The sequence below is a fragment of the Salvia miltiorrhiza genome, chromosome 2 (genome assembly GCF_028751815.1).
Source record: "Salvia miltiorrhiza cultivar Shanhuang (shh) chromosome 2, IMPLAD_Smil_shh, whole genome shotgun sequence".
Taxonomy (NCBI): domain Eukaryota; kingdom Viridiplantae; phylum Streptophyta; class Magnoliopsida; order Lamiales; family Lamiaceae; genus Salvia; species Salvia miltiorrhiza.
In genome coordinates this window covers 34,814,791-34,842,569 of record NC_080388.1, presented here as the reverse complement: position 1 = coordinate 34,842,569, position 27,779 = coordinate 34,814,791, and the positions used below count along the sequence as shown (strand labels likewise).

At 37.8% G+C, this 27,779-nt stretch overlaps 3 protein-coding genes across 3 annotated transcripts in view; 1 reads left to right on the top strand and 2 right to left on the bottom strand.

The window, feature by feature from the left end:
* LOC131012154 (endoplasmic reticulum oxidoreductin-1-like) overlaps nucleotides 1-27,779 on the top strand; it is a 606,214-nt gene that overhangs the window by 296,616 nt on the left and 281,819 nt on the right. The window lies entirely within an intron of this gene.
* Nucleotides 1,180-4,595, bottom strand: LOC131012157 (glycolate oxidase 1-like). The gene is made up of 12 exons (XM_057940076.1): nucleotides 4,216-4,595; nucleotides 3,772-3,948; nucleotides 3,561-3,685; nucleotides 3,039-3,085; nucleotides 2,694-2,771; nucleotides 2,481-2,605; nucleotides 2,347-2,413; nucleotides 2,196-2,258; nucleotides 2,032-2,101; nucleotides 1,852-1,952; nucleotides 1,610-1,714; nucleotides 1,180-1,519 (listed from the first exon to the last, which is right to left on the bottom strand). Exons 1-12 carry the CDS (start codon nucleotides 4,233-4,235, stop codon nucleotides 1,328-1,330), a joined length of 1,170 nt encoding a protein of 389 aa, XP_057796059.1. The 5' UTR covers nucleotides 4,236-4,595; the 3' UTR covers nucleotides 1,180-1,327.
* Nucleotides 7,138-10,610, bottom strand: LOC131012162 (probable sugar phosphate/phosphate translocator At3g14410). The gene is made up of 7 exons (XM_057940081.1): nucleotides 10,340-10,610; nucleotides 9,211-9,318; nucleotides 9,091-9,125; nucleotides 8,644-8,756; nucleotides 8,258-8,519; nucleotides 7,872-8,143; nucleotides 7,138-7,521 (listed from the first exon to the last, which is right to left on the bottom strand). The coding sequence occupies exons 1-7, from the start codon at nucleotides 10,439-10,441 to the stop codon at nucleotides 7,439-7,441; spliced, it is 975 nt and encodes a 324-aa protein (XP_057796064.1). The 5' UTR covers nucleotides 10,442-10,610; the 3' UTR covers nucleotides 7,138-7,438.

Below are 27,779 nucleotides of genomic sequence, written 5' to 3'. Positions count from 1 at the left end.
GGGAAGAGAGAGAGGGGGGTGACGTGGGAGGGGGAGGGTGGGTGTGATTTGGCATTTCTAATGCCATGTTGGCATTCCGGTTGCCAACTCATATATAATTTGGCCGGAAAATTTATCCGGACGTACATTTCAACAAATTGAAAGCTCGTTGAAATTTTTGCAACAATTAAAAAGATTGTCAAAAAACTAAATTTTGATTAAAGTGAGGTATTTCTATGCAATTTGCCCTAGTTTAAATAATATTATAATTGTTTTATTGATTATCATTTATTTTTATTTTATTTTATTTTTAATTTTTTAATTTAATTATTAGTTTTCTTTTAAAAGAAATTTTGGACCCCCCTGAATCGAAAGTCTGGCTCCGCTCCTGGCTACAATGCCGCTCTAGCGATGTTGCTCCTTTCTTCTTCAATTCCAATTTTAATCAGTTATGTAATTAATTTGAGGCAATGAAATATAAGATAAAATAATAAATTTTTAATTATATTTAATTATTATTTAAGATAAAGGACTATAAAGAGTAAAATGGAGGCTATCATACCATCCACGAACTGCCACAACACTGATTTTTTGTCCGACAAAAATGATTTCTAGTGTAAAATACCCGAGGCGGGCCGAGATAAGCCCACTAGCCGAATGCACTTTTTGGGCCGCCAACACAATACTATTACGCTAAATTTCCTACTGCCCAGCCGCCTCCAAACTTAGACCTGCCCATAAAATCAAGATCGGATCGTATCTATTTTGACACTCATACTTACATAGTTGCATTAGCTCTCACTTAGTCTCATATTTTACGTTTTTTTTTTTTTCTTGAAAAAAAAAGGCTAATAGCAATAAATTTCATATATTGACATACGAACTTCTTTGTCGTGTTAAATTTGCAATATTGGTATATATAATATTTTGATTTTTCAAATTTTTGAAATAAAAAAAGTATATGGAAATTGAAATAGAAAATTCAATTAAGTGACCAAATAGAAAAGAAAACAGATTTGAAGTGCCGAAAAATAGTGGAATTTGCTAAATCTACAAAAATAAAAAATTTAAGGTGACAAAATGGAAAAAGTGAATACGACATGGTACGAATAAACGTGGTGCATTTCAAGAATTCAAAAATGTGCACAAAAGCTCGAAATAGTTGGTAAATAATTATGTAAGAATATACAATGAGGCAAGTAATATAAGTGTTCCATCATCATTCAAAAGCTTATGTAAAGACAAATGAGTAGAATGAAGAAGTTGAGAATATTTGACAACATGAAACAAAATATATAGGTTTTTCACATGGATCTCTTATGTTTATGTTTTTTAATGCACGCATCTCTTATAACCTAGGGGCCGGGAGGCCTCGAGGAGCATCCCACTCAGTGACAATGTGGTTGCGCGTGATCTCACTAAGCGAGCGGCAACCACTCAACGCCATCGTCAGCTCAAACTCATCGCGCAGCATCTGCAGCACTTTCCTGATGCCGGCCTCTCCGTCCGCAGCCAACGAGAACACCACCGGTCGCCCAATCTGACAATTATATCTCCATGCTCGGTCAAACAAAACCAAGCAAAAACTTTGTGTTTGTGTTAGTGTTAGTGTGTGCTATATCCAACTTACAAAGATGCCAGCGGCTCCTAGTGCCAATGCCTTGAACACATCTGTTCCACGGCGGACACCTCCATCCAAGAACACCGGAACCCGCCCTTGTGCACCTTTCACCACCTGAAAAACCGACTGCTCGTTAGAGACTAGACAAGCGGAGAGAGCAGTGAGATTGGCCCTCAAGTGCAAAGGCAGAAAGGAGCTTGCCAAGTTCAAAACTATCAATATGTAGAATTGGATTTTGGCAAGTTGAGTACCTCCTCCAAAGCCATGATAGTCGAGGGCACATAGTCCAGCTGGCGAGCGCCATGGTTGGAGACGATGATGCCAGCAGCTCCACTCTGGACAGCAATCCTTGCTGCATGCATATATGTTTCTTGCTACATTAGTATGTATTCACACACACACGAGAGAGTTTTAATGGTTGCTTCTCTTACCATCCTCTGCAGTGAGCACACCCTTCACCAAGATTGGCATTGAAGTGATTGATTGCAGCCACTTAACATCCTTCATTTATATCATACAAAAAACCTCATCAATTTCTCACCTTGTAAATCCAGATGCCTAGTCACCTCAACCTATGATGAATAGAAAAGATTACCTTCCAGCTCAATGTACGATCAATTTGACCAGCAACATACGAAGCAAGACCAGAGTCATTGGCCTACACCGCGTTAATGTGCAGTGAAGATACGAGCATCATGAATGAAAGGATGTTGACAAGCTAAAAAATGATATATGGTGGTACTTACTTGATCCATCTTCCCGAGGTTCAAACCCTCAAAGTTTTTCAGTGTCAAGCCCGGTGGCAAAACAAATCTGGATATAACAACAGATCAGTAGGTTACCATCTGTCTAAATGTGATGATGTGTTTAATGTTCGAACCTGTTCTTGATATCAGATTCACGGCGTCCCAATCTTGGGGTGTCCACAGTGAGTGCAATGGCCTTGAAACCCGCCCTTTCAGCTCTCCTCACAAGCTGAGCCACGACGTTCCTGTCCTTGTAGACCTGAAACATAAGCCAAGACAGGCATGACTCAGTTATTTATCATGATAAATATCTCAGTGTCCATTCAAGATTGCAACTGCAGACTCACATAAAGCTGGAAGAATCTAATGCCAGGTCCCGTGGAGGCTACTTCTTCAACGCTGGAAGTGGCCCACGACGACAGTGTCTGAACGTTATGAACAGAAAAACTAGATAAATATTTCTCATGAGTTAAGTCCAACTAGGAAGTTTATGTAGTAGTCTGGTTTTCGATCTCTCAGCTATATAAACTGTGAGTTTAAGCCTCCTAGATGTTTAACGCCTTATGTTTTTTCTCTATTGGAGATTATTTGGGATCTCAAGAATAATACCAGTTTCTGATTTATTCTATGCTTATGTTTGAAGATATATCCAGATTCTAATACAACAAATTTTGAGAAGAGAGAAACCAAACCATGATAGTTCCAGCCGCTGATGCAGCTCTAGCTGTTGCATACTCACCTGCATAATAAATCACAAGGCAATAGTTAAGGTATGTATGCATAGACAAGCTCAATCAAACAAGGTGGCGTTTACTTTTTTGAGGATTAACCTTGATGGTAAAGCTAATCCCTTTCTTACTAAGATTGATTAAAACTTTGGGATATCCCAAAACCCTTGATAATTTCTATCATTTGAGCTAATTTTGTCTTATCAATCATGAAGAGTAACAAGTTTCAAAAGGCTTCCTTTCACAACATATTGAAAGCCTTACAATAATCTTGCACATAACTTCACAAGTAAACATATATATGTAGATTGCAAGCGAACACATCACAAGTAACCGAGTTTCAAAAGGCTTCCTTTCACAATAATCTCTCACATAACTTGAAAACAATCATTTTTTCTACGACGAAGTAAGTCAGAATTGTTATGAGCAGAGTAGTGCAAATGGCATTTTAATGGAGTATTAGGTTAGTAGTCCCATATTGGTTACCATCAGGGTGAGCCATTTTCTGCATAGCAGTGGGGGCAATCATGATTGGCATAGAGATCTTGAAGCCCAACACAGTGGTAGCCATGTCGATCTTGCTCACATCAATCAGAATCCGGGGCCTAAACCTGCATACAAAGAAAGAAACCAACTCATCATATAGCAGCTCACAAGATGATGATGATGATGATGATCCTAAAGCAACTGAACTTACAGAATCCTCGAAAATGCATTTCTGTTCTCAGCAAGAGTCCATTGGTCCTCGGCGCCCGAAGCATAATAGTCATACACCATTTTCGGCAATTTCTCCTTGGCAATAGCCTGGTACTCGCTTACGTTTGTGATCTCACCCATCTCTGCACTGCCTTTTTCACAAATCCCTTGCTTTGATCTTCATACAAAAAAAAATATGTATATTAGATCACAAACACCATTGGGTAAGTGATAGAGTTAAGATGGTAGGAAGATAAACTCAAGCCAACGCTGCAAAGTTGACACACACCCTTCCTTATTTACCGTAGAAACGCTTATTAATAAGCTACTCCTATCCAGGCCCATACACAAAACATAAGCCCACCACAATAATTTTTTTTTGAGAATACATAACGACAATAATAGAAAACGTAAGAAACGGAAATCAAAACTAATTCAGAATTACTTCTTCTCAGCGCCGCACATAAACCTTCAATCAGTAACGCTCTCCAAAAAGATTAACAACAACAAAATACAAGTTAAGAACTGTCTTTGTAAGTCATCTAAGGGCAGTGCAGTCCAGTCCAGTCCAGAGAAGGAACACTTAACAATCACATAAAATTGGTTTCAAAAAACAATCGCATAAAATTGGTGAAAGAAACAGCTTTTCCTATATATTAGTATAATCTAACATCATCATTACCGATTCCTTAATAAACCACAGCATTAGTGAAATCATATCTTCACTAAACTAAATAGATTTTCAAAATAAAAACTTGGGTGACAAAAAGAAACCTCTTTTCTTCCAATCAACAAGAGAGAGAGAGAGAGAGAGAGAGAGAGAGACCTGAAGGCTCAAGAAAAATGAGCAGAGTGCATGCAAAGGAGTAGCAGTAGAGGGAGTACTAGTACTAGTATAGTAGATAAACTCGAATGGCAGTGAGCCAAGAAAAATATTGACAAATAATTGCTAAAAAACAAGAAGATTTGGGGAAAACAGAGGAAGACGACAAAGGATGTGGTGGTCATGAATGGAGTGGCACAAAATTGAGGATTAGCTTTTGGAGGTTAGAATTTAAAACCGCATCCGATCAGTGGGCAAATGGGCTGCTCTCTGCCACACCCTTCTTGTGTGTTTCACAGTCTTTTCTTCATTATCCACCTAACTCTATGGGCAAAAATTCAGTTTGCATGTATAAAAATTTACAATATATACATATGTATGTAATATTAGTTCTATTATTTTCTTGATAAGTGGTGTCTTAATCATCTTTTCCCCATACTTTGTCATTTACCTATTACGGATAATGGTGTTCTTGAAGAGAAGGGTGGTGGGGTGTCTGGGAGTCCCTGTCCTCTGTTATCAACATTAACAAATTCAACTTAATTTGTCACTAAACTTCACTTAATTTCACTATATCATACGCAATGTTTCATGTATTGAACGATGACAATTGGGCCTAAATTTTAAAGAATTAGGAGTTAGATTAAATAATGAGTATAGCTATTTGGACAAAACAGAACTGATATGTTGGATAAAAAAAGTTAAATACTTTTTAAAAATTGATTTATTTAAATTTTTGGTTCAAATTGAAATGGAATTTAGTTCGTTTTATTGTTTTCTCTACATTATAGTTTTTTTTGTAACTTTTTAAATATTTTTACAAGTTTTGTAAATTAAAAAATTACAAAAAACTATAATATGGAGAAAATAATAAAATTAATTAAATTATTTTTTATTTTGAATCAAATTTTTTAAATAAATTAATTTTTGAAAGTATTTAATCACTTTTTGTTTGAATATATTTTATTCAAATAGTATTACTGTTATTGTTAAATACTAATAGTGTGACAAATAGAAAAAAAAAAGAAAAAAAGAAAGAAAGATGAAGGTAAGTTAAAAATATATGGCATTACACGTGAACAACAACTCTTTTTCACCAAATTACAATGCAGCAGAGAGGAATCCAAGTTGGAGATAGCAGTCTAAAATCTGCAATTTGTTAGGCAGTTAGCCTGCTATATTACTCACAGACCAGAAAAAGGCTACAATTCCCAAGGCCCACCAAAACTGGTTTTTGTTCATGCATGTGATTTGTTCAATTTTAGTTGCATTGTGTTGTTAGTGGACACTTTTCTATTCTACCAATTAGAAAGAAAAAAAATCCCAAATCTTAACTAAAAGATGAAGGAAAAAAAGATACTCACTTTGCCACCTAAACGTAATCTCGTTGCCGTTTCCACTTATGTTAAGAAAATATTTTCAATATTCTTACAAAGTTAAATCAACTTACAATTTTTATTTTAATGTCATAGAACAATAGATAGGTTCGCCGTTCGTGTTCTCAAATCTCAATCAGCATGATATGTTTAAATTTCGAGATTTAGCAAATACGACTTCATCTTCGAATTTTCTGATTATATATATCAAGGAGGAGATATACTTAAAATCGATTTTGGCACACTCATGTTACACATTCTTCTACACGATATTAGAAAACTGAAAGATTCCGAATTAATCGAAAGCCACCCAAAATCACGAATAGATTTCTAGACTAATGAAATCACCAGAAAAGTGATTTCATAACGAGTAAAAATTAGAAATACTCATTTTCTTTAAATTGAAATGAAAAAGGCTCACTTTTATAAATTATAAAATTATTGTGTTTATACTTAAATTGACTAAATTATTCTTAATGTCTCAATCAATGTATTTATAAAATAAAAATAATTTGTTGGTGGCGGCAACCTACTTAGTGAGGTTGTCTTCTAGGCGACAACCTACTTTTTCGACCGACGAGTTACTTTTTTTATTGAAAATTTGAGGGTCGAAAAAATAGATTGCTGCCCAGGTGGCAATCTGCTTTTCAGATAATAAGCTATTTTTTATTTTTTCTTACATTTTTTTTATATAGTTGTACTTGTGTCAGAAAAGTGTAAAGATTTAACACAAAAAATGATGTAAAGTCATCAACATTTAAGGACAATTTCGATCCTTCCTCTTAATTTAGACATAGGATCAATTTTTTTATTTATAAAAGTGGACATTTTTAATTAGAAGTTACTCCCTCCGTCCACGAAATGAATACCCATTTCCCTTTTTGACAAGTGTACCCCACAAAACTTTTTAATTAATACACTAAAAAATGTGGAACCCTTATTCTATTCACACTACACTCAATACATTTCTTAAAACCCGTGTCGTCCACAAATGGGTACTCATTTCGTGGACGGAGGGAGTATAAAAATGAGCATTTTTAACCATTAACACTTTCATTCAAATGCATCGACAATTCGACATAAATGCACACAATGGAATAAAATATAAATTAAAATAGTTCGCATAAAGTGCAAAGTACAAATTCAAAGATGATATGAGGCGGGCAAGTTTCTTTAAGGCTGTTGTATCCTTTCTGCACAAAAATGAATGTGTACATATCTCTACTGTACATGGGGTCAGATTACAGTATGTTGCAAAAACTGATTTGAGACTATAACAATAAATAAATGATACAATGATCACTGTATTAAACATCGGGGTTTAGCTAGACAGATATCCTGCGTTTACTTTGTTGCGTGTAAATGTATCCAGAATTGAAGGACGTAGCTGTGCCAAAAACCTGAGTTCTGTTAGGACCGTATGCTCCCTCGTTTCGCCTATTCGAGTTTGGTGTTGAAACTAGGGGGACTCATTCAGCAGGCTCGTTTGGAGCAACTCGGGAAGCTTCCTTCTTCAGCTTGTGGTTATTGTATGCTGCTACCCCAGCAATTGCTGCAGTAACACAGAGTTTTCATTTAATCATAATGCACGCTATTAAGAATTGAAATAAGACATCTAGTTTACGCATTTGTGAAGCAATTTCAGTAAAACAACCGTGAAAGGTAATCTTGCATAAAATAAATTAAAACCAAGCCTACTCTAACTTACTAGCCCCATGCTGCAAACAGGCAGTAGGATAAAGCTGTAGTGCCCTCTTAAACTTAATAATGTTTAACCCAAACAAAAGCCAAAAGGTGAGTGTTGAATAACATGACTTCACTTATGATGATGAAAACTTTAATTAGATTGCTAAAATTTTCAACCCAAGTCATTTGAGTTTACTGGAAGATATTCATACTTACCAACAGCATAACCAAAGAGATTGATAGGTGTCAGTGTCGTATCAGCAAAAATGAGTGCTGATAGTAGAACTACAACCCAGTCCTTGACAACACCAGCCACGCGAATGGTCAAAGCACTTGTATGTGAAATGACGAGAAAAACTGAAATATTGAGTGCAAAAGTGCAGAGAGAATTCAGTATGAGAATAAGAGGTTGTTTGAAGCTCCATGTCCCCCGTGCATCCATCTTAGGCATCTCCAGGAAGATCCATGGGATTAATAGGCAAACAGCACTGCACAATCACCAAATTAAGTTTAAAAATATGAAATACACCTTCATTTAGAATTGATGGAAAAGAAAAAAAAAAAAAAAGTTCCCATCATTACAGTAGTATTAGAATGCTTGCCTGCAGGGGCTAACATAGTACATCATGGAAATTGGGTTTAGTTTTAATCCTTTCCGTTTCACAAAAATCTCCATGAATATCAGCCTGAGGGCTTCCCCAACCACACCTCCCATTTGGTAAACAACACCAATCCAACTGATACTTATTTCTCCATAAGATGCTACGAGTACCCCAAAACTGATAACTGACATTATCAGAAGCATCCTGGTATTCATCACTTCAAGTCCTGCTAATACCCCAAGAATGAAAACAGCGACTGGCACTGTAGTTGTAACCAAGAGTGTTAGGCAGTAGTACTAAACCTATATTGGAAAAAGTTTGCTTGCTAATGTGTAATATTGACAATAACGACTATTACACCATTAAATGAACATTCTCTTACTTACTGATTGCTTTTAGCATTTGAGCAAAGGCAACAGATATGTAGAGGTAAGCAGTGTTCCCAAGCCAAAGTGTCATAGCAAACATCCCACCAATTGGGACAACAGACCATATGTATCTGTGCATTCAGAACCAATATTTTTTAAGAATTCAATAGCAATAAACTATTACAGTAAAACTTGGGACTTCAAGATTAATGCAAAATGACAGGTATTTAAGAAATTCCAAAGGAAATCTATCAAACAAATATCGAATTTTAGAACAATGATAATAAGAATAAAATTGTAGATTTTTTTATTTCTCATATTACTCATTCCATTATAACAATGTGTCTATAATACCAACCATAACTTTGTTTTATGTCTTTTTGTCTGTTCTTTAGGAACATACACAAAACAACAGAAGAAGTTAAAAACAAATGCAGCACAGCAATTAAAATTTAGAGCACTCACATATCCAAAGTCATTCCTTCCTCAACTTTCATGATCTGTAAAAAATGAGCAATTTTTAGAGTATTAATACTATATAGTGTGAACTATCCAAATCAAGAAGCTTCAGTTTTGAATAATTACCTTGAGAACTTTGGTAACCACAAAACATAGAACCGATGAGAATATCATGTGAAGCAGCGTTAATCCAAGAGGATAAGGGAAATTCATTTCCTTTGATGATAAAACCCACTGCATTTCAGAAAAAGGTATATCAACTAGGTTAGACATACCTATGTAACTTGAAGCAAAACACGTACTTAACATCAAGACATATTTTCCTCCTTAGTCCAAAATACACAAATCCCAGAAAAAGGTAAAATGCCTGGTATATATCACAAGTCACAACCATTCATAACTAAGCAAGGGAAAGGATTGTGAGATGCCTGTTCATGCTAGGAACTGCAACAGTGGCATGCTTATAAATATATTCAGTATGTGTATTGTTTATTCGGTTTATTATAAAATGGCAATGCAACACTCGAGTATAGTAGAAGTTGAAAAATAAGAAAGACCAACGATGAAGCATGGCATGGCATGGCATGGCAATGAACCACAACTTAGGAATTATATCAGTCCTGACATTCATTCTTGGTGATAGTTAAACCATAAAAAAGTCATTAGTATCTGCTCTTTGTATACAGCTAAGTACTTCAAAATAGACAGAAGTCACAGAATGCTTGCTCCACTTACTTGATATTGATGCAAGTAGCTTAAGTCAATATATCCGAGTGAAATATATATCAAGAAGCTTGTAATCTATTTTCACCGATGGATCTTGAATCATATCAAAACCAACCTTATGTGGGAAGTAGAAACTCAACATAAGGAATACAATCATGTAGCAATTTTGTGCTATGATACCAAGCACCATAACTCAGTAACATGTATTTTCTAGATTCTGAAACTTATATATGAAAAAGAAGTGAATTACTTCAACATAGTTCATCCAGACAGACAATAACAAATTACTTAATCACAGCAGAGGAAGACAAGTTGCAGCAAAAGCGGAGCACCTAAAATCAAATTTTACCACTTCAATCAGGCACATTCAACAGATCTAAAGCTTTAACCGATCAATCATGCATCCCTACCACTTGCTCGATAAAATGTTTGCATGAATAACCGCGACGTTAAACCCAACTAGGGCAAACGCGCGCAGTTATGAAAGAAATCAGAGAGAAACGGTGGTGAATGGTAATAATAAGGGGACCTTGTTAAAGAATATCTGGCCGCTGGAGAGGGCGATGTAGATGAGAATGTAGGCATATGTTTTGAACTCTTCCTTCATCCATTTCGTATACCGATCCGCCATTGCTGCCGACAGAGAGAGGGCTACTGGTTCAATTTCATCAAATTGCAGAAGGAAAAGCAAGGTGAATATAATCGGAGGAGTGAGATTGGGGAAAGTGACTTTAGTTGGAGTGCAAGGTTTTTTTGGGGGGAAGTTAACGGCGTCTTAACTGGACGACCAATTGAGAGGAAGCGAAACGACGACGTTAACAACCTTTTGCTTACAGCTGAGAATTGCCACCTCAGAATCTGGGTGAGTCAACGCCCCAGCTATCGGTGATTGGTCGTTGATGCCACGTGTTGGTTAATTTGCCGAGACGAGCTGCTGATTTGAATGGCAAATTAGCGAGACACATCAGCATGCAGCCTGGCTGGATAGGAGACAGCAACTTTGTTGCCATGCTGGCAGTGTGCACAATAACCTCTTATTTTCTAAAAATGGTCACATGACTTGTTGAGTCTCAACAGCATTCATTTGTTTGGTGCAGATTTGTCAAAAGGAATAACGGATTTCACCTACTTCTGATTTCTTTTTACTGCGCACACCCACACTAATGTTAGTAAACTAGCTCACTCAAAACTCAAACACACTATTCATAATTAAAAAAAAATTAAAAAAAAAAAAACTCGAACACACTGATTAAAGAAATAATATTTTATTAACTGATCTGCTCATCACTTTTATTATTTTTTCTAAATTTGATGTGTAATTTCTATATCTATACGAATATGAAAAATATTTTTATATAAAATTGAGATTTTCTACTATATATCTATTACATTTAATTTTAAAAAAATGTAGGATGGAGGGAATATTAAAATTGACGTCTTAATTGGACGACCAATTGAGTTAGATTGCAAGCTAATGGACTGAAATATTTACATGGGTCAGCTCGCGGTCCGGTTCTATTTATACCCACTGCCGTCAGTGAGAATTTGACAGAATCATCTTCGGGTTATTTTCTTGTCATTAATCTGATGCTGTGATTTTTAATTCAATCGTAATATTTTTCATAATCTTATTGAGATTCATACTGCTCTCTATCTATATTACTTGCATATCATATGCTTTACATTTTGTATTGTTTATTTTGTATATATTTATTTCAAATGGCTTATAAAGTTGCCCCTTTATGCATAATAAATTAGTCGTCCCAATTTAAATGGTGTGTATTCTTTTTTGGATCGTCCCAACTAAAATGGTGTGTTTCTATATTTTGTAATAATTTTACACTACAAACAATATGATCCAACACACCTTACACATTTTTACACTATAATCTTATTATTTTTAAATCCCGTGTCGAAAAGAAGTGCACCATTTAAGTTGGGACGAAGGGAGTATATATTATTTTTGTCCGTCCACAAATAGTGTGTATTTTCCTTTTTTAGAAAATTTTCTTATAATTTAAACATCATTCATATTCAATGTTTACAAAATATCTACCCCTTACTTTTATAATTTGGTGACCCAACCCTAAATACTACCCTTTGTGGGATATTTTAAATATTAAAATCATATCTTTCAACCATTTTATTAAAATTTGTGCCCTCCACTCCACCACACATTCTTTGTGGACAATAGGAATATACAATATATCAACTTAGTTACTTATTCTATCATATATGATCCATCAAAATGGATCACTTTCTTCACTCATAATATAATTAATTAATCATTACTAATAATATTTTAATAGTCAATCATTTCTCCATTTACAATACACACATTTATTTTTATAAAAATATGTAACACTCATCTTAGAACTATTTTAATGGGACGGGGGGGGGGGGGGGTATTTGATTTCCACACTTAAAGTACATTTTGGCCGGGTAACTTTGGTTTAACTTAACCTGAAGTCCAATTGTTTAAAGGATAAATTGCGAAATAAGTCACGAACTTTAACTCAATTTTCAATTTCAACATTATTTTTAAACTTTTACAAATAAGTACAAATTCTTTTAAGTTTTACAATCGGGGCTTCTCGTCCCAATTTACAGTCTCTTTTTCTCTTGCAAAATAGTTGTGTTATTATTGTTATAATTTATTTATTAGTATATATCTCCACATATAATAGGTTCACCTGCTTTTCTCATATCGTCAATGTCGTAGTTCAAGAGGTGCAAAAATTTGGGGAAGCCCCAATTGCCAAAATCTAAAAGAATTGGTATTTATTTGCAAAGGTTTAAAAGTGGTGTTGAAATTGAAAATTGAGGCAAAGTTTGTGACTTATTTTGCAATTTACCCTTGTTTAAACAAGTATCTATCCTGACGTTGATGGAGATTTAAATAATTAGTTAATATTATTAGTAAAATTATTAAGCATACATTACTAATCTTCTCTGTTTAAAATAATTTGATGTACAAAATTTCACATATTAAAAAATTTATATATACATACTCGTCTCGAGCTTAATTAAAAAATGTTTTACTGTTCGTACTCATTCTAAACCTATTTAGTAATAACTGATTGATGTCTAATTGTTCTTAATTTGGGAGTTTATGAGTTTGTTGATGCTTTGTAGGAGCTTTTGATAAAACAGGAGGAAGAATGAAAAGTTGGAGTTTTTGGATCAAAAATTGCGTATTTGGGCTCAAAGTGGTGCGCAGCGCTGACCAAGACCGCAGCGCTGACCAAGAACGAAGCGCTGACAAGGCCGCAGCGCTGACAATTCTGCAGAGCTGACCTTCTGCAGAGCTGACCATATCTAGAGCTGACCATCTCCAGAGCTGCCTACTTCGACAGGGCTGACCAAACTCGACAAAGCTGACATTCACTCGCCAGAACTAGCAAGGCCGGCAGAGCTGGCATTCGTTCGTGCAGAGCTCAAGCTCCAGAGCTACATACGCCAGCACTGTTCCAGAGCTACCTACGACAGCACTGTTCCAGAGTTACCTACGCCAGCACTGCTCCAGAGCTGGCAATCATTCGCCAGCGCTGTCAAGACTTGCCGAGCACTTTATCCCTTGCACTCTCCTGTGCGCGCACGCTGCCTTGATGTTTATCTTTTAGGCCCAATTTTGCAAGGCCCCTTTGATTGTCGCTAGGGTTGATGAAAGGCAATCTATAAGAAGGGCTTAACGTTAGGGATGGCAACGGGCCGGATCTGGACCGGGTCTGGCCAATACCAGATCCAGATCCATTTTCATATACCAGATCCAGATCCGGATCCAGATCCGCGGATCTGAAAATTTTGGATCCAGATCCAAATCCGTCAGATCCGCGGATCCGCGGGTCCAGATCCATGGATCTAGTGTTTTCAAATTAAATTCACAAATAAATTCACAAAATCAACAACATTTAATATCCATCATGAAAAATATTGTACAAAATCAACAATATTTAATATCCATCATGAAAATCAAGTCATCAAAATATCAAAATAAATAAATCTCAATGCATGAGTCTACGAGAACAAGTCTTCCCCAATCCAAATTACATTTCCTACGAATAAAAGTCATCATCCATGGCACAGCTACTTTCAACATCATCGACATCCTAAAAAAATGAAGAAAAAAATATTTAGAGCAAAACAAAATGATCTCAATAATAGAAGTTTAAAACATATGTAAATTAATTACCATATCAATAATATCAATTTGTTCTTCTCCATCTTCATCATAATCTTCATTAACTGTGGAACAAGCACTTGTGTCATCCAATTCACCTAAGCCAAAAAATGAAAAATATTATGAATAAGGAATATTGACAAATGAAATGTAAAGTAAGATAAAAATAAATAAAATATAACCTTTGACATCATCAATCATCCAATTTTGTAAACACATCAATGCCTCCACGGTTCGAGAGTGAAGTCGAGAACGATGAGCACTAACAACTCGCCCACCCGTGCTAAAAGCACTTTCCGAGGCCACTGAAGATACAGGAATAACAAGAATATCCTTGGCAATTTTCTGCAAAGTAGGATACATTTGATCCCTTTTCCACCAATCAAGAACGTCAAAGGCATCATTCTCGGGTATATGATCATCATCTAAGTAGTGTTCAACTTCACCCCTCACATGCACCTTTCTTTTCTTTGTTCTCTTGGCTTGAGCATAAGTATCCTCCTCATCGCCACACTCATCACCACCTACTTCTTTTCCTTTCCAAAGTTCATTATTTTTTTCACTTTCAATCCTCATTTGATATTCAATCACAAGTCTATCAAGGTTCTCCCTTACTTTTTTGAGTTCATTTTAAGCACCATTAGGTCCATCTCCATACAACCTTTTGAAATAGAACTCCACACAATCCATCTTATTTCTAGGATCTAAAACATAAGCAACAGCCAAAACCCCACCAATTTGGTTCCAATATTTGTCAAACTTCTCCACCATATTCTTAGCCATTGTTCTAATAACATCAACATCACTTTGCATCCACCGCCTTAAAGCAATCTTAATTTCACAAACTTTACGAAAAAACAGATTAGAAGTTGGATGATTTCTACCAGAAAAGACTTTAGTAGCCTTGTAGAAAATCTCCAACTTCTCACAAACAAGACTTGCCAACATCCATTCATGCTCAGTAGGAACAACAAATTTCAGCTTCCTATTCAAGCGTTTCAATTTTGTAAACACATCCTTAAAAGGTAAAGAAGCTTGAAGCATCAAAAAAGTGGAATTCCACCTAGTTTTGCAATCAAGAACCAACCTTTTAGGCCTACATATATTCAAAAGCCGACAAGCATCCTCAAAATTTTCAATTCTTTTAGGAGTAGACATCCAAAATATAACACACTCCCGGACTTTATCAATTGCACTACCAATCACATTCAAGCCATCTTTCACAACCAAATTTAAGATACGAGCACTGCACCTCAAATGCAAAAACAATCCACCCAACATTAAACTATTAGATTCTAAATTATCCATCAAAACAGTCATCATTGCATCATTTGTGCTCGCATTATCAAGAACCTCCGCTGAGATTTTATTCTCCAAAGAATAATAACATATGCAATCCATTAATATCTTTGCAAGAATAGGTGCGGTATGTGGAGAAGGCACAAAACAAAACCTATATTAACACACAATTTGTAATTATTAATAAATATTTAAAACTCAAATAAACACATAGCAACAAGTAGGAAGTAAATCAACACTAGTAATTAAAAGTAAAGCTCATTACCTCAAAGTTCGATTACGTAAGCTCCATTGTTGATCAATAAAGTGTGAGGTGATAGCCATGTATCCCTTTTTCTGATTTGAAGCAGTCCACATGTCGGTGGTTAGTGCAACTCTCCCATCTGTGGAATCGAACAGAGCTTTCAAGGAATTCTTGGCATCATCATATATCTTCATAATATCGCTCTTAAGTGTATTCCTCGATATCATTTTGAAAGATGAATTAAGCCCCTTCACAAATTTTCTAAATCCCACATGATCCACTATCGATAAAGGATACTCATGTATGACGACCATACTAACCAAGTCCCTCCTTGAAGTCTCTTGATCAAACTTGACAGGCTTTTCCTTATCCTTCAATTCCAATACAGTGGTCCCATCAACTCCAGTCTTAACATTCAACTTTGTTTGACCTAATCCAAGCCGTAAGTGTCGCTTTGGACAGACGAGATTTGCATGCTTAAGTAGATGAGAAGTTCCTGATGCACCATTGTAAGACAATATAGCCGTGCAGTAGTTGCATTTTGCTTTTTGAACACCATTCACCATTATTATCTTGAAATGATCCCAAGCTTTAGAAGTAAGTTTTTTGGCCGTTTTACCATCTTCTACTTTCACTTCCGTGGTCTCAACGGCTTTAGCCTTGGTGGAATCATCTTCAAGCACAATCACATTCACAAGTTGTTCAACAAACTCTTCTTCATTCAACTTATTTTCACTCTCCTACAAAAACAAAACAAATCATAAATCTCTAACTTCATAATCATAAAATATGTAAGCATATTCCTCTCTGATAACCTTACAAAATTCATCGTGAAGATGAAAATATAAAACAAAAGCAAACAGCAAACAAGTATAGCCACTACTACAAAAGTTTACATACATAACAGTGAATAGATAACGGTTTTTTTCAAAAACCGTTATGTATGAGCGCACTTTTAGGAATAGATAACGGTTTTGCGAAAATCCGTTATCTATGTACTGTTATCTAAATGCATAGATAACGGTTTGAACAAATGCGTTATGTTTTTGCGTTATCTATTAGTTGCATACATAACGGTATTACAAACCGTTGTGCCACCGTTATCTATGACCATCTTTTATAACAGTAATTTACAACGGTTTTTGAACCGTTATGTATAAGAGTCATTTACAACGGTTTTTGAACCGTTATGTATGAGCGTCTCTAAAAACTGTTATGTATAATTTTTTTTATTAATTTTTTTAAAATAATATTATATTATCTTATATTATATTAAAAAATAACAAATAAATTATTTATCCTAAAATTTGAATTTATTCCTAGATATAGACTTTGAAAAATAAAAAATTCATAACATTTTTTATTAAAAATCTAAATTAGAAATCTAAATACCAAAAATTGAATATTAAAAGTGAAAAAAAGAAAAAGACAAATCCTTATTTCTCTTCAAAATTTCCCCCAATCTCTTCAAAAATTTTCTCCAATCCCGCGTCTCCTCCCTGTCTCTCGACTCCCTCTCTCCCCTCTCAACTCCGCCGCCGGCGCCGCTGCCCTGCACCGGCCCGTCGCCGCCCACCCTCGCTGCTGCCCCGCGCCCTAGTTCTTCTCTATTCGATTGGTTGAGCCCTAGTTCTTCTCTGTTCGAAACAACCCAGCCGTCGCCATCTCAGGAAGACCGGCGAGCTACGCGACCTAGAGCCCGCCCATCGTTGCTGGTGGTCCGAGGATCGGCGAGCCGATGGTGTTCTACGGCCGGTTCTCTTCTCAACTCCACATAATCGAGGCAGGAAAGGGGGAAAGCCCTAATTCTCTAATTTGCAATCGAGAGCAGATGAGGTTGATAATTGGGCGTCGAACAAGAGTTTTGCCCCTTCTCCCTCTCTCTACCTCCTCTCTGCGCCGCCTTTGTCTCCGGCGAGCAGCCGCTAGCCGCCACCTTCTCCAGCCTGGCGTCGCCCCCCATCCCCATCACCCCTCTCTCGCTTCCACCACCGGTATACTCTCTCTCTCTCTCTCCATTTTCTATATGTATTTCTATCTTTGCGTAATTTTTGAATTTGGGCAGAGCAACCTCCATCGTCGGCTCAGCGCCCACCACCGCTCCAATCGCACCACCACTACCCCTGGCACCTGCCTCCAGCCTCTGACTCCGACAACAGTCGCCCTCATTCTTCAGGTAACAACTAAATGAAATTGAAGAGTGCATTAGGTAGCAAATTTTAGGGCATTTTGGACTCGAATTTTAGGGATTTATGGCTTGAATTTTCGCTAGTTTTTTTTTCTTATTTCAGTTCATCTCATCTTTTTGTTCTTGGTTATTCTGAATTGAGAATATTGAACACTGCTTTCTGAAAAGAAGTTGCTTAAATTCATCTCATCTGTTTGTTTCCCCAAAGTTAGGGCTGAAACTGTGCATGCTAATTAGGTTGTTCGAAGCAGAAGAAGTGTTGGAATAACAAATCTGCTGCTGTTGCTGATGGTTTAGAATAGGAGCAGCACTGGTTCACAGCTATATTCTAGCTTGTTTTGCTTCTTCTTAAAAAAAAAAAAGGAAACTGATAAACGAGCTCGTGTTATGCAGTTCAAGCTCTTCAAAATTTGTACAGGTCACTTAACAAGCCGATGCAGCTGGAGCATTGGAAAGAAGAGAGTGGAGACCCTTGTGCAGAACCACCCTGGACTGGAGTTCAATGCATCGGATCATCAATTATCGACCTGTAGTTCTTCATTATCGATATGATGATATAGATTCTTCTTACAGATTGACTATTATAGTGACTCTGACTTCTTATTTGTGTTCTTTTTTTTCAGTAAACTTCATGGGCTGGGGCTGACAGGAAGCATTGGATTTGAGCTCTCAAATCTCAAGAGTCTGAAGAAATTGTAAGAAAATTCTGTCAATTTCTGTGTTCTTCATTCATCATCGTGCATTGTTGTGACCTCTTTTTAATTGTGTGAAAATCATTTTTTAGGGACCTTAGTTCAAATGACATTGAGGGATCAATCCCCTACAGTTTACCTCCCAACCTCACGCACCTGTAAGATACTCGACATAGGCTTGTTCGTGTAAGAACTAAGACCATTTGCTTCAAAAGTTTTACAATAATAACTGTTTTGGTTCTCTTCAATGCATATCAGAAACTTCGCTGAGAACAAATTTAGTCAGAGCTTTCCATACTCGATAGAGAAGATGAAACACCTCCAACATCTGTAAGTAGCTCTATGTTTAATAGGATGTGGTACTGAGAATTCCAAGTCTTCTGTATGATTACTGACCGTGTTTTACTCCGTGTTTTATTAAGATCTTAATTAAGATTGTAAGTCGATGTTGCTTGGTCATCTCAAATTATAAGAAATTTAAGGTTATTCTGGTTCAAATTTGATTAGATACGATTCTATGTTAAGGTAGGATATTTCTCAAACTTTTAGGGTATGGCTCATTCCTCATTCTGTTTCATCTTCTTATCTAAGGTTTCATTCCTTCATTTTAATTTTTGGAGCTTAAGTGCCCTAATCTTTACATTTATGTTGTTTTAGGTTTGAAAGTACACGGTGATAGAGAGATTGATAAAGAGATAAGCTTCAAGGTGAGTTTTATGTCCTCTTGCTTTTAGTTTTAGTTTTATATCCTCTTCCTACATTTTATACCATTGCTTTTAGTGCTAATACTCACTATTAGCACTTTCCACTCATTTTCTTTGCAACTTTATCGCTTGCATGCTGAGAGGTTGGTATTTGGTAATCTGCTTATCAATCTCTTTTATTGAATAATTTGGAACAATTTAATATATTGAGAAGGGTGAGGTTGGAATTGGTGTTAGTTCTTATTTAGCATACTAGAACTCTATCAAACAGGTAAACTATCTAATATATTTTTCTGAAGCATACTTGTTTGGTTTCATGATGCTCTATTACTCTGGTTTCTTATCATCCCTCTCTCCACCAAATTTATTAGGCTTGGCCTTTTGTTATTGTTCTTTGTGTTTCTTTTGGTTCCTGGTAGTGGTAATACAGATCATTGCAAAGATACTGAAAGGTACTTTTTCATGGTTGGCCAAGAAATAACTTCCCAATTCTGGTGCCCCCAGTTAGCTTCAGTGAACGAGAATCGGGAGTAATTACTGCCGCCTTTTGGTTATTACATCTAACTAATGTTATATATTTGTTTTTGGAGGTGAATTTGCGTTAATCACTCTTTTATGTTTGTTTGTATTTGTGGTTGTAGATATGTTATAGTAGGTGGTGGAAATTCAGTTGGTTATGCTGCTCGGACTTTTGTTGAGCATGGAGTGGCTGATGGGAAGCTCTGCATTGTCTCCAAAGAGGTTTTTCATTCTATAATATGGCACAAAACTTTGTGTTGCTGCGCTGCTTTAGTTGTTCTTGTGGAGTATCAGACAATGAAATTTTGTGTATTTTGTGAGCCATAATTAGCTTGCCTTTTTCTCAGTTCGGATGGTTTGTTTATAGTAGTACTCTACTTGTTTCAGTCTGTTCTTTTTCCCTATCTTTGCTTTGTTTTCCTCTTCTTCTTTTCCTTCTCGTAGTTAATTAAAATGCCAATTCACAGATAGATCCTAAATTTGCTTCTTCTTTTGTCTGATCTTCCTGGTCTCACTGATACTGAGAAACCAAGGATGAGAGGTCCAAAGAGGGCTTCAAAGATCCGCAAGCTCTTCAACCTTAACAAGGAAGATGATGTTAGGAAGTATGTCAACACATACCGTCGCACATTCACCACCAAATCTGGTGAGATATTTGCATTCATTTCGTATACAAATACAATGATCCTTGTGTGACTTTAAACCTATTTTGATTTCACATGCTTCCATTTGACATTTATTTTATGAACACAGGCAACAAAGTCAGCAAAGCTCCTAAGAGTGGAGATGAGAAAGTGATAGGAGGACTTTCATGCTTGATGTCGGAAATTGGTCAAGCTGTGGGTATCATTTTACAATTATTTTGAGGTCAAAAGACAACCAGAGAATCATAGCAGGTTGACTAACTAGTTCTTGAGGATTTGGTGCTAGAAATATTGTATGATAGATTTTTATTTTAGCTATAAGGTAGTTGGTATTTTCAATTTTGAATAGGAATATGCAATGATGATGTATACTTGATATTTGGTTCATTTGTATAATAATGTATGAATATTTTGAATGATATATAATATTGTTATTGTTGATTTTATCATTTTGTCGTTTTATAAAAAGTGCAAAATTTAAAAATATACTACAATTATAAAAAGTGCAAAAAACTGTTATAAAAAGTGCAAAAAAGCGTTATGTATTCTAATCAAAGATAACGGTTAAAATCGTTATAAAAAGTGCAAAAATCGTTATAAAAAGTGCAAAAAACCGTTATAAAGAGTGCAAAAAACCGTTATGTATTCTATCAAAGATAACGGTTAAAACCGTTATAAAAAGTGCAAAAAACTGTTAACTATGATAAAAAAAAAAAAAAAAAAAAATTAATACATAACGGAAAAATCTTAATACATAACGGTGAAAAACCGTTATGTATTTTATCAAAGATAACGGTTAAAACCGTTATAAAAAGTATAAAAAACTGTTAACTATAATATGAAAAAATATATATTATGGAATAGATAACGGATAAATTATAATACATAACAGTCGAAAACCGTTATGTATAATCAATATAGATAACGGTTTTATAACCGTTATGTATGTGTGGTTGTACTGTTATCTTTTCCCTTCATAGATAACGGTTTTTAAACCGTTGTGTATGACACCTATAATAGATAACACCACTATACACAACGCTTTTTTTGCTCATAGATAACGGATAAAATCCGTTATCTATGAGCGTTTTTCTAGTAGTGAGCAACATTTGGCTTAGTCTAGGCTACTAAACAAGAATACATGAGATATCCAGTTAAACCTAATATGTCGTCACAAGTACAGCAGACAGCAAACAAGAAATACAGTTAATTTTTGACTCCAAGTGCATCAAAATCAGCAGACAGCAAACAAGAGATATCCAGTTAAACCTATCCCACAAGAATCAACTCCAAGTGCATCAAAATCAGGGGCAGAAACGAACAACAATGCTCAAATCAGAATATAATTTTCGAATATAAACATGCTCAAAATCAAAATCTAACCTTTGATTTAGAGCATCCTGTGGTAGACAAGCTCATGGCTGAACGACGGCGGCAGTGGAGTGCGGCGAGCCGGACTGAAGTGACAGAGGCGGCGACGGCGGTGGAGTGCGGCGAGCCGAACTGGAACGACGGCGGGCGATGGAGTGCGGCGAGCCGAACAGGAACTGGAGGCTGCACTGCCGCTGCTGCTGGCGGGCGAGCGAGCGCGGCGTGACTCCAGGCGGCGGGCGATAGAGGGAGAGAAACAGGGAGCGAGGCAGGGACGGCGAGCGAAGCAGGGACGGCGAGCGAAGCAGGGACGGCGAGCGAAGCAGAGATCGAGCGGCGAGCGTGACTCCAGCGGCGGGCGGGTGAATCGGAGAAGATGACCGGCGATGAAGGTGAGGCACGACGCCGACTGAGGGAGATGGGAGATGGGAGAGTCTAGGGATGGCAGATGGAGGTGCGGCGGGGGAGTGAGAGTGAGAAGACCGAGAGGGAGAAAGAGATGAATTAGGTTTTCAAATTTTAATTCTATTTTTTTTATTTTTTAATATATCTAATATTATTAATAAAATAAATATAAAAAATAAATAATATATTTTTAATTAAATTGGATCTGAAAGTGTTGCTTCGTCTGGAACAAAATGTTGTGCACAGTGTTGGAACAGCACGCACAACAACACAGAGTAAACAGCAGCGAAAAACTTGATGTGACGTACTGTGTTTAGGAAACACACCAGTGCACACAGAGAAATATTGCAGCGGAAATAAAAATGGAAGACACAAAGAAATGGAAAAAATTCTTCAAGTTATAATTTATAACTTGAAGACGCCTTATGGCAAAATGACTAAATGGAGAATGAACACTCACGTTCAATACCTTTACAAGACTCTAGGTATTTGAACATTAGACACTCTCATTAACAAACGAAAACTGGATTCAAGAGCTATACTCCGAAATCCGACGAAATCAATGAATGCTATAAACGATGTTATCCTAACACTCTAAACAGCATTCGTACACAGATCACTCAAATGACTAGATTTTGATCTTCAGACTTCGTGATCTGAACTGAGACTTCTCCTTGGTATATATAGGCATCTCAATCTTGCTTCCCAAGGCTTGAAGTCGTGGCTTTGATCATGGATGAAGTGGCCGTTTGATAGTTGTTTGATTTAGTCCACTTCTCCCTTGATTTTAGGAGCTGCCAACAAGCTCCTCTCTTTTCTCTCTCTTTATCTCCACTTCCTCCTTTTTAGCAACTGAAACTCTTCCCCTTAATACCTTCGTTTAAAGCTTCAAATCTCAAGTCTTGACAAGGTCAGTTTCCTATCAACCAAAGACGTGAAGAAAGAGCAAAACAATAACAAAGCATTTGTGAGTTTAATTTGGAGTTAGAAAAATAACTCCAACAAACTCCCCCTTTTTGCCTTTCTTCACAAAACACATACACTCCCCGTTGCTGTAAACTCCCCCTGCAAACATACTCTCTGCAAAACAACGGTGAAGAAAGCGCAAAACAAAAACGATAATGTTGGAGTACATGTGAGCATAACACACATGTTAACGCACACTAACAGGATCCACGGGTCGGATCTGGGCCGGATCCGGATCTCAAATGTCAAGATCCAGATCCAGATCCGTTTTAGAAAATGAGATCCAGATCCGGATCCAGATCCGCGGATCCAAAAAATTGAGATCCAGATCCGTCAAATCGGATCTGGATCCACGGATCTGGACCGGGTCCAGGATCCACTGCCATCCCTACTTAACGTTCTTGATCAGAGCAACACTTCTGCCTCCGGCATTTAATCTTCAAGCCTTTGGACCAAGACTAGCTTCAACTTTAGGCATCAAAACAATCTTAGTTTAATTCTCGTTTTTCGCAGTTCTTTAGTTTCAAGTTTTTATTCTAAGTTAGCATTCAATTCAGTTTTAGTTAGTTCTTCGTTTTGAGTTGTAATCAAGTGACAGATTTGCTTCTCGCGACGATTCCGGTATTTATTAATTACGTTTATTTATTTGCTTTTACTTGAATTATGTCTTACTTTCAATTATGCAATTTAGTTTATGTCAAAGTAGATTAGAAGCTTTTAATTACAGTTATTTAAATTCTTAGCCTCGTAGCGTTTAAATTCAACTTGCCTTTACTTTATCCGTTTAATTCTGCCTAGGGTTAGTAATTTATTTAAGCTTAAGTATTTGAGTTTCGCCTAGTTAATTCTTAAGCTTAATTCAAGTTAAGTTTTAATTCCAAGTTTTAGTTTAATTTTACTGCTTTCAAACGACAATCTTTACCATTTTCTTGTGATAAATTAGAAGCCTTGTAAGATCTTCCTTGAGAGACAACTTGGGTTAGCTTACACGTTACAATAGATCTCATCCTATTGCGAGTCAATCTAGCGTAGTGTTTAGGTTGAGTCAAATTTTGGCGCCGTTGCCGGGGAAGGTTTTAAGCGTTTTAATTGTGTCACTTTGTTTTCTGTTTTTAATTGCTTTATTTATCTACTTTTTCTTGTTTTGTTACTCTTTCCCTCCGGTGCGTTTAATCCGTGTGTTAAGTGCTGTGTATGCAGGGACGCCGTAGTCTGAAAGGAAAACTGGTGTCTCCCTTGGACAACACGAACGCGGGGATTTTCGAAAAGGAGCGTGACAGAGCAGACGCTTTCTACTCTGACACCATTCTGGATGATACAGCAAGCTCTGACTCTGACCGTTCAGAGCAGTCCTTAGAAAAGGAAGAAGAAGAGCCAGCCAAGCACGACAAAGAAGTCATGGCAAATATGCAGTATATGGGAGACTTCACCCGGCCCGTCATAGGGGACACTAACACCTCGGCTATTATGCTCCCTACCGCCGTGAGAAATTACAACTTGAAGCCAAATGATTCAAGTTTGCTACCTCTTTTCCACGGGATGCCGAATGAGGACGCCCTGTAGTTCATTCGCGATTTTTGCACTCAAGTGCAAACCATCCCACTGCTGAATCTTACTGAGGATCAGTTAAAGCTTAAATGTTTCCCTTATGCACTTAAGGATCGGGCGAGGACGTGGTTGCTATCTCTGCCGCCCAACTCCATAACACTTGGGGAGAGGCATGTGAGAAGTTCATGCTGAAGTATTGCCCGAATCATAAGACACATGAGATCAGAGCTCAAATCATGAACTTCATCCAAGGAACGGACGAGCCCTTTCATGAGGCTTGGGAGAGATTTCAAGAACTCCTCCGCCAGTGCCCGCAACATCAACTAACCACTGTAATGTTGATGCAATTTTTCTACGATGGACTGATTCAAACTACTCAATTTATGGTGGACAGCACTGCAGGCGGGAACATAGCTAGAAAGACAGCTGCAAAGCTGAACCAGATTTTCCAGACTCTGGCCGAGAGTTCTCAGTAGAAGTCAACCCGTGGACGCCGGGTTGAGGCCAGCGCCGTAGCACCGACTGGTGAGCTGCAGAAATAGATGGCTGCCATGATGCGTGAATTACAACAGCTCAAGATGAACAAGATGAAAACTTCGCCTGTCCCTGCGCAGAGCATCGAGCCTTGTGGAATCTGTGGTGATTTTAGCCACGGAATAAATGAATGCCATAGAATGGGAGAATTCACTCCAGAAGGTGCAGCTGAAGTGTATGCGGCACAAGGATTTCAGAGCAGACCGCAATTTGGGCAAACTTATAATCAAGGCCAATAAAACTTCAATAGCGGATGGAGAGGTCAGCAGCCTTTATGCACCGCAGCAAAACTCTTCCCAACAATATCCACCGAGGTATCAGCAGCAAGGGAATTTTCAACCTGCTCAACAATTTCAGAATGCTCCACAATATCAAAAGCAGGTTTAGCCCCAGACGTCGTCCTTAGAGGATACTATGCAGTCTTTCATGGAGATGACCAAGCAAAATATGGAGTCTCAGGCAGCCACTATCAAACGACTTGAGACTACTGTGGGGCAGTTGTCAGGAACTCTGAACCAGCTGCAGCAGCAGCAGCAGCCCGGGAAACTTCACGGTCAGCCTTTGCAGGCTCATCAAGCTCTATCTATTACTGTTCTCCCAGAGCAGACAACGCCGCCAGCGCTGTCAAGGATGCGAGAGCTGTCAAGGACGCCAGCGCTGTCAAGGATGCGAGAGCTGTCAAGGACGCCAACGCTGTCAAGGATGCGAGAGCTGTCAAGGACGCCAGAGCAGACAAAGGCTGCCAGAGCTGAAGAGAAGTCCAAAGTTGAAAAGGCTGCCAGAGCTGTCGAGCAATCGCCAGATCTGTCAAAAATGCAGCCGCTGTCAAGAAAGCCAGAGCAGACAAGGCTGCCAGCTCTGGCAGGTATCTGCCAAAAACTTACTGACGAAAAATGGAAGAGCAAAACTGTGGAAGCCTTCAAAGCTAGCCAACATCCCAGTCCACCTTTGCCACCGGTGATTGTTGATCCAACCCAACCACTACCGAAGCAAGGAGATCCAGGCAACTTCATTTTTGGTATTGGTTTGGGTAGAGCTGGGGAGGTCTCGGGCATGTTAGACTTGGGTGCGACAGTCAATTTGATGTTGTTTGATATTTTTCAGAAGTTGGGCAGGAACGAAGATGAGCTTAAGTGCACTAATATGAGACTTTAGCTAGCTGACGGTGCTATAAGCAGCCCACGTGGACTTTTGGAGGATGTCGAAGTCACGGTGAGAGAAATCAAAGTGTTGGCAGATTTTGTGGTGCTCGATGCAAGGAAAGGCATTAGAGGAGAGAAAGACCATCTTGTTATGCTTGGCCGGCCTTTTATGGCTACTACCTAGACTCGCATTGATGTGGGATCTGGAACTTCGAGTATGGCCGGGTCAGGTAGATCGATAACATTTTTTTATTTTCGATAAGAAGCCTGTTAATTCCACTTCTTTATTGCATATCTGTTCTTATGTTGAGATTTTTGACCCTGTGGAAGAAGTGGAAATTTTCAGTGCTGACAATCTTTTGCCAGCTCTGACCAGCCCGCCAGCTCTGACCAGTCCGCCAGCTCTGACGAGCCTGCCAACTCTGATGAGGCCGCCAGCTCTAGTGAGCACTCGCGCCTGCCAACTCTGATGAGGCCACCAGCTCTAGTGAGCACTCGCCAAAATTATGCTGAGGAGAAATTGATGAGCACCTGCCCGGAAGAGGACGAAATAATGCAGGAGTTTCTTGATAACCTGCTAGATGAGATGGCCATTGAAGATAAATTTTTGGACAAGCTGCAACTCGACGTTAATGCAGCTCATGAATTACCGACTAACTTGAAAGAGGACGCAGTCGTTGAAGAAGAATGGGCTGACGTACTGAAATGTAATGATGGTGTCGTGCAAGGATTGCAGGGTGTACTGCTCTTGGAGGAGAAGAAAGAGGGGAGCTTGCGATCTGGCTCCTGGGTCGAGAGAGTGTTGAATGTGATGAGCGCTGTTTGCTAATTAAGAAGACCCGCAGCTAAAATGGAGAAGGACGTATTTTCACAGGGATTAATGCAGCTAACACTTCAAAGTGACTTTGGTTAAGAGTTTCTCTATGTCGGGCTGGCGACTTTAAAAATAGCGCTGCATGGGAGGCAACCCATGTTGTTCTTCTTAGTCTACTTTTCGTTTCTTTTTGTTCTGTTGTTTCCTTGTTTTCTTTTATGTTTCTTGTTTTGATGCCTTTTGTGTTGGTTTGATATTTTTAGTGTTCTTGTTCTTGTTGCAGAAGAGTTAGTTCGCCAGCGCTGACACACAGCGCTGACTATGGCGGCCAGCGCTGACTTTTCTGCCAACGCTGACAAGGACACCAACGCTAACGAGAGCCGCCAGCACTAATTTTTCCTCGCAGAGTTCTTGAAGCCCTTAGGCCACAAACCCCACATCCCACGATGCATACTTTCGACCTTCGCCACCTATCACGGTGCTTCTGTTTCTCTTTGCCAATATTCAGGGACGTTTTTCTAACTCTTTTTATCTTTTGTCCTGAGGACATGGCTTTCTTTTTGTGGAGGGGGGTGTCTTATTTTGATGTGTGCATGTTTATGATGTTGATTTTGGGCGATTGGTCTTCCTGTTCTTAGCTTGTTCTTGGATGCTTGCTAATTGTTATGAATGTGTGGAAGAGATGGTTTTTGATGTGAATTTCGGGTTAGTGTTGAATG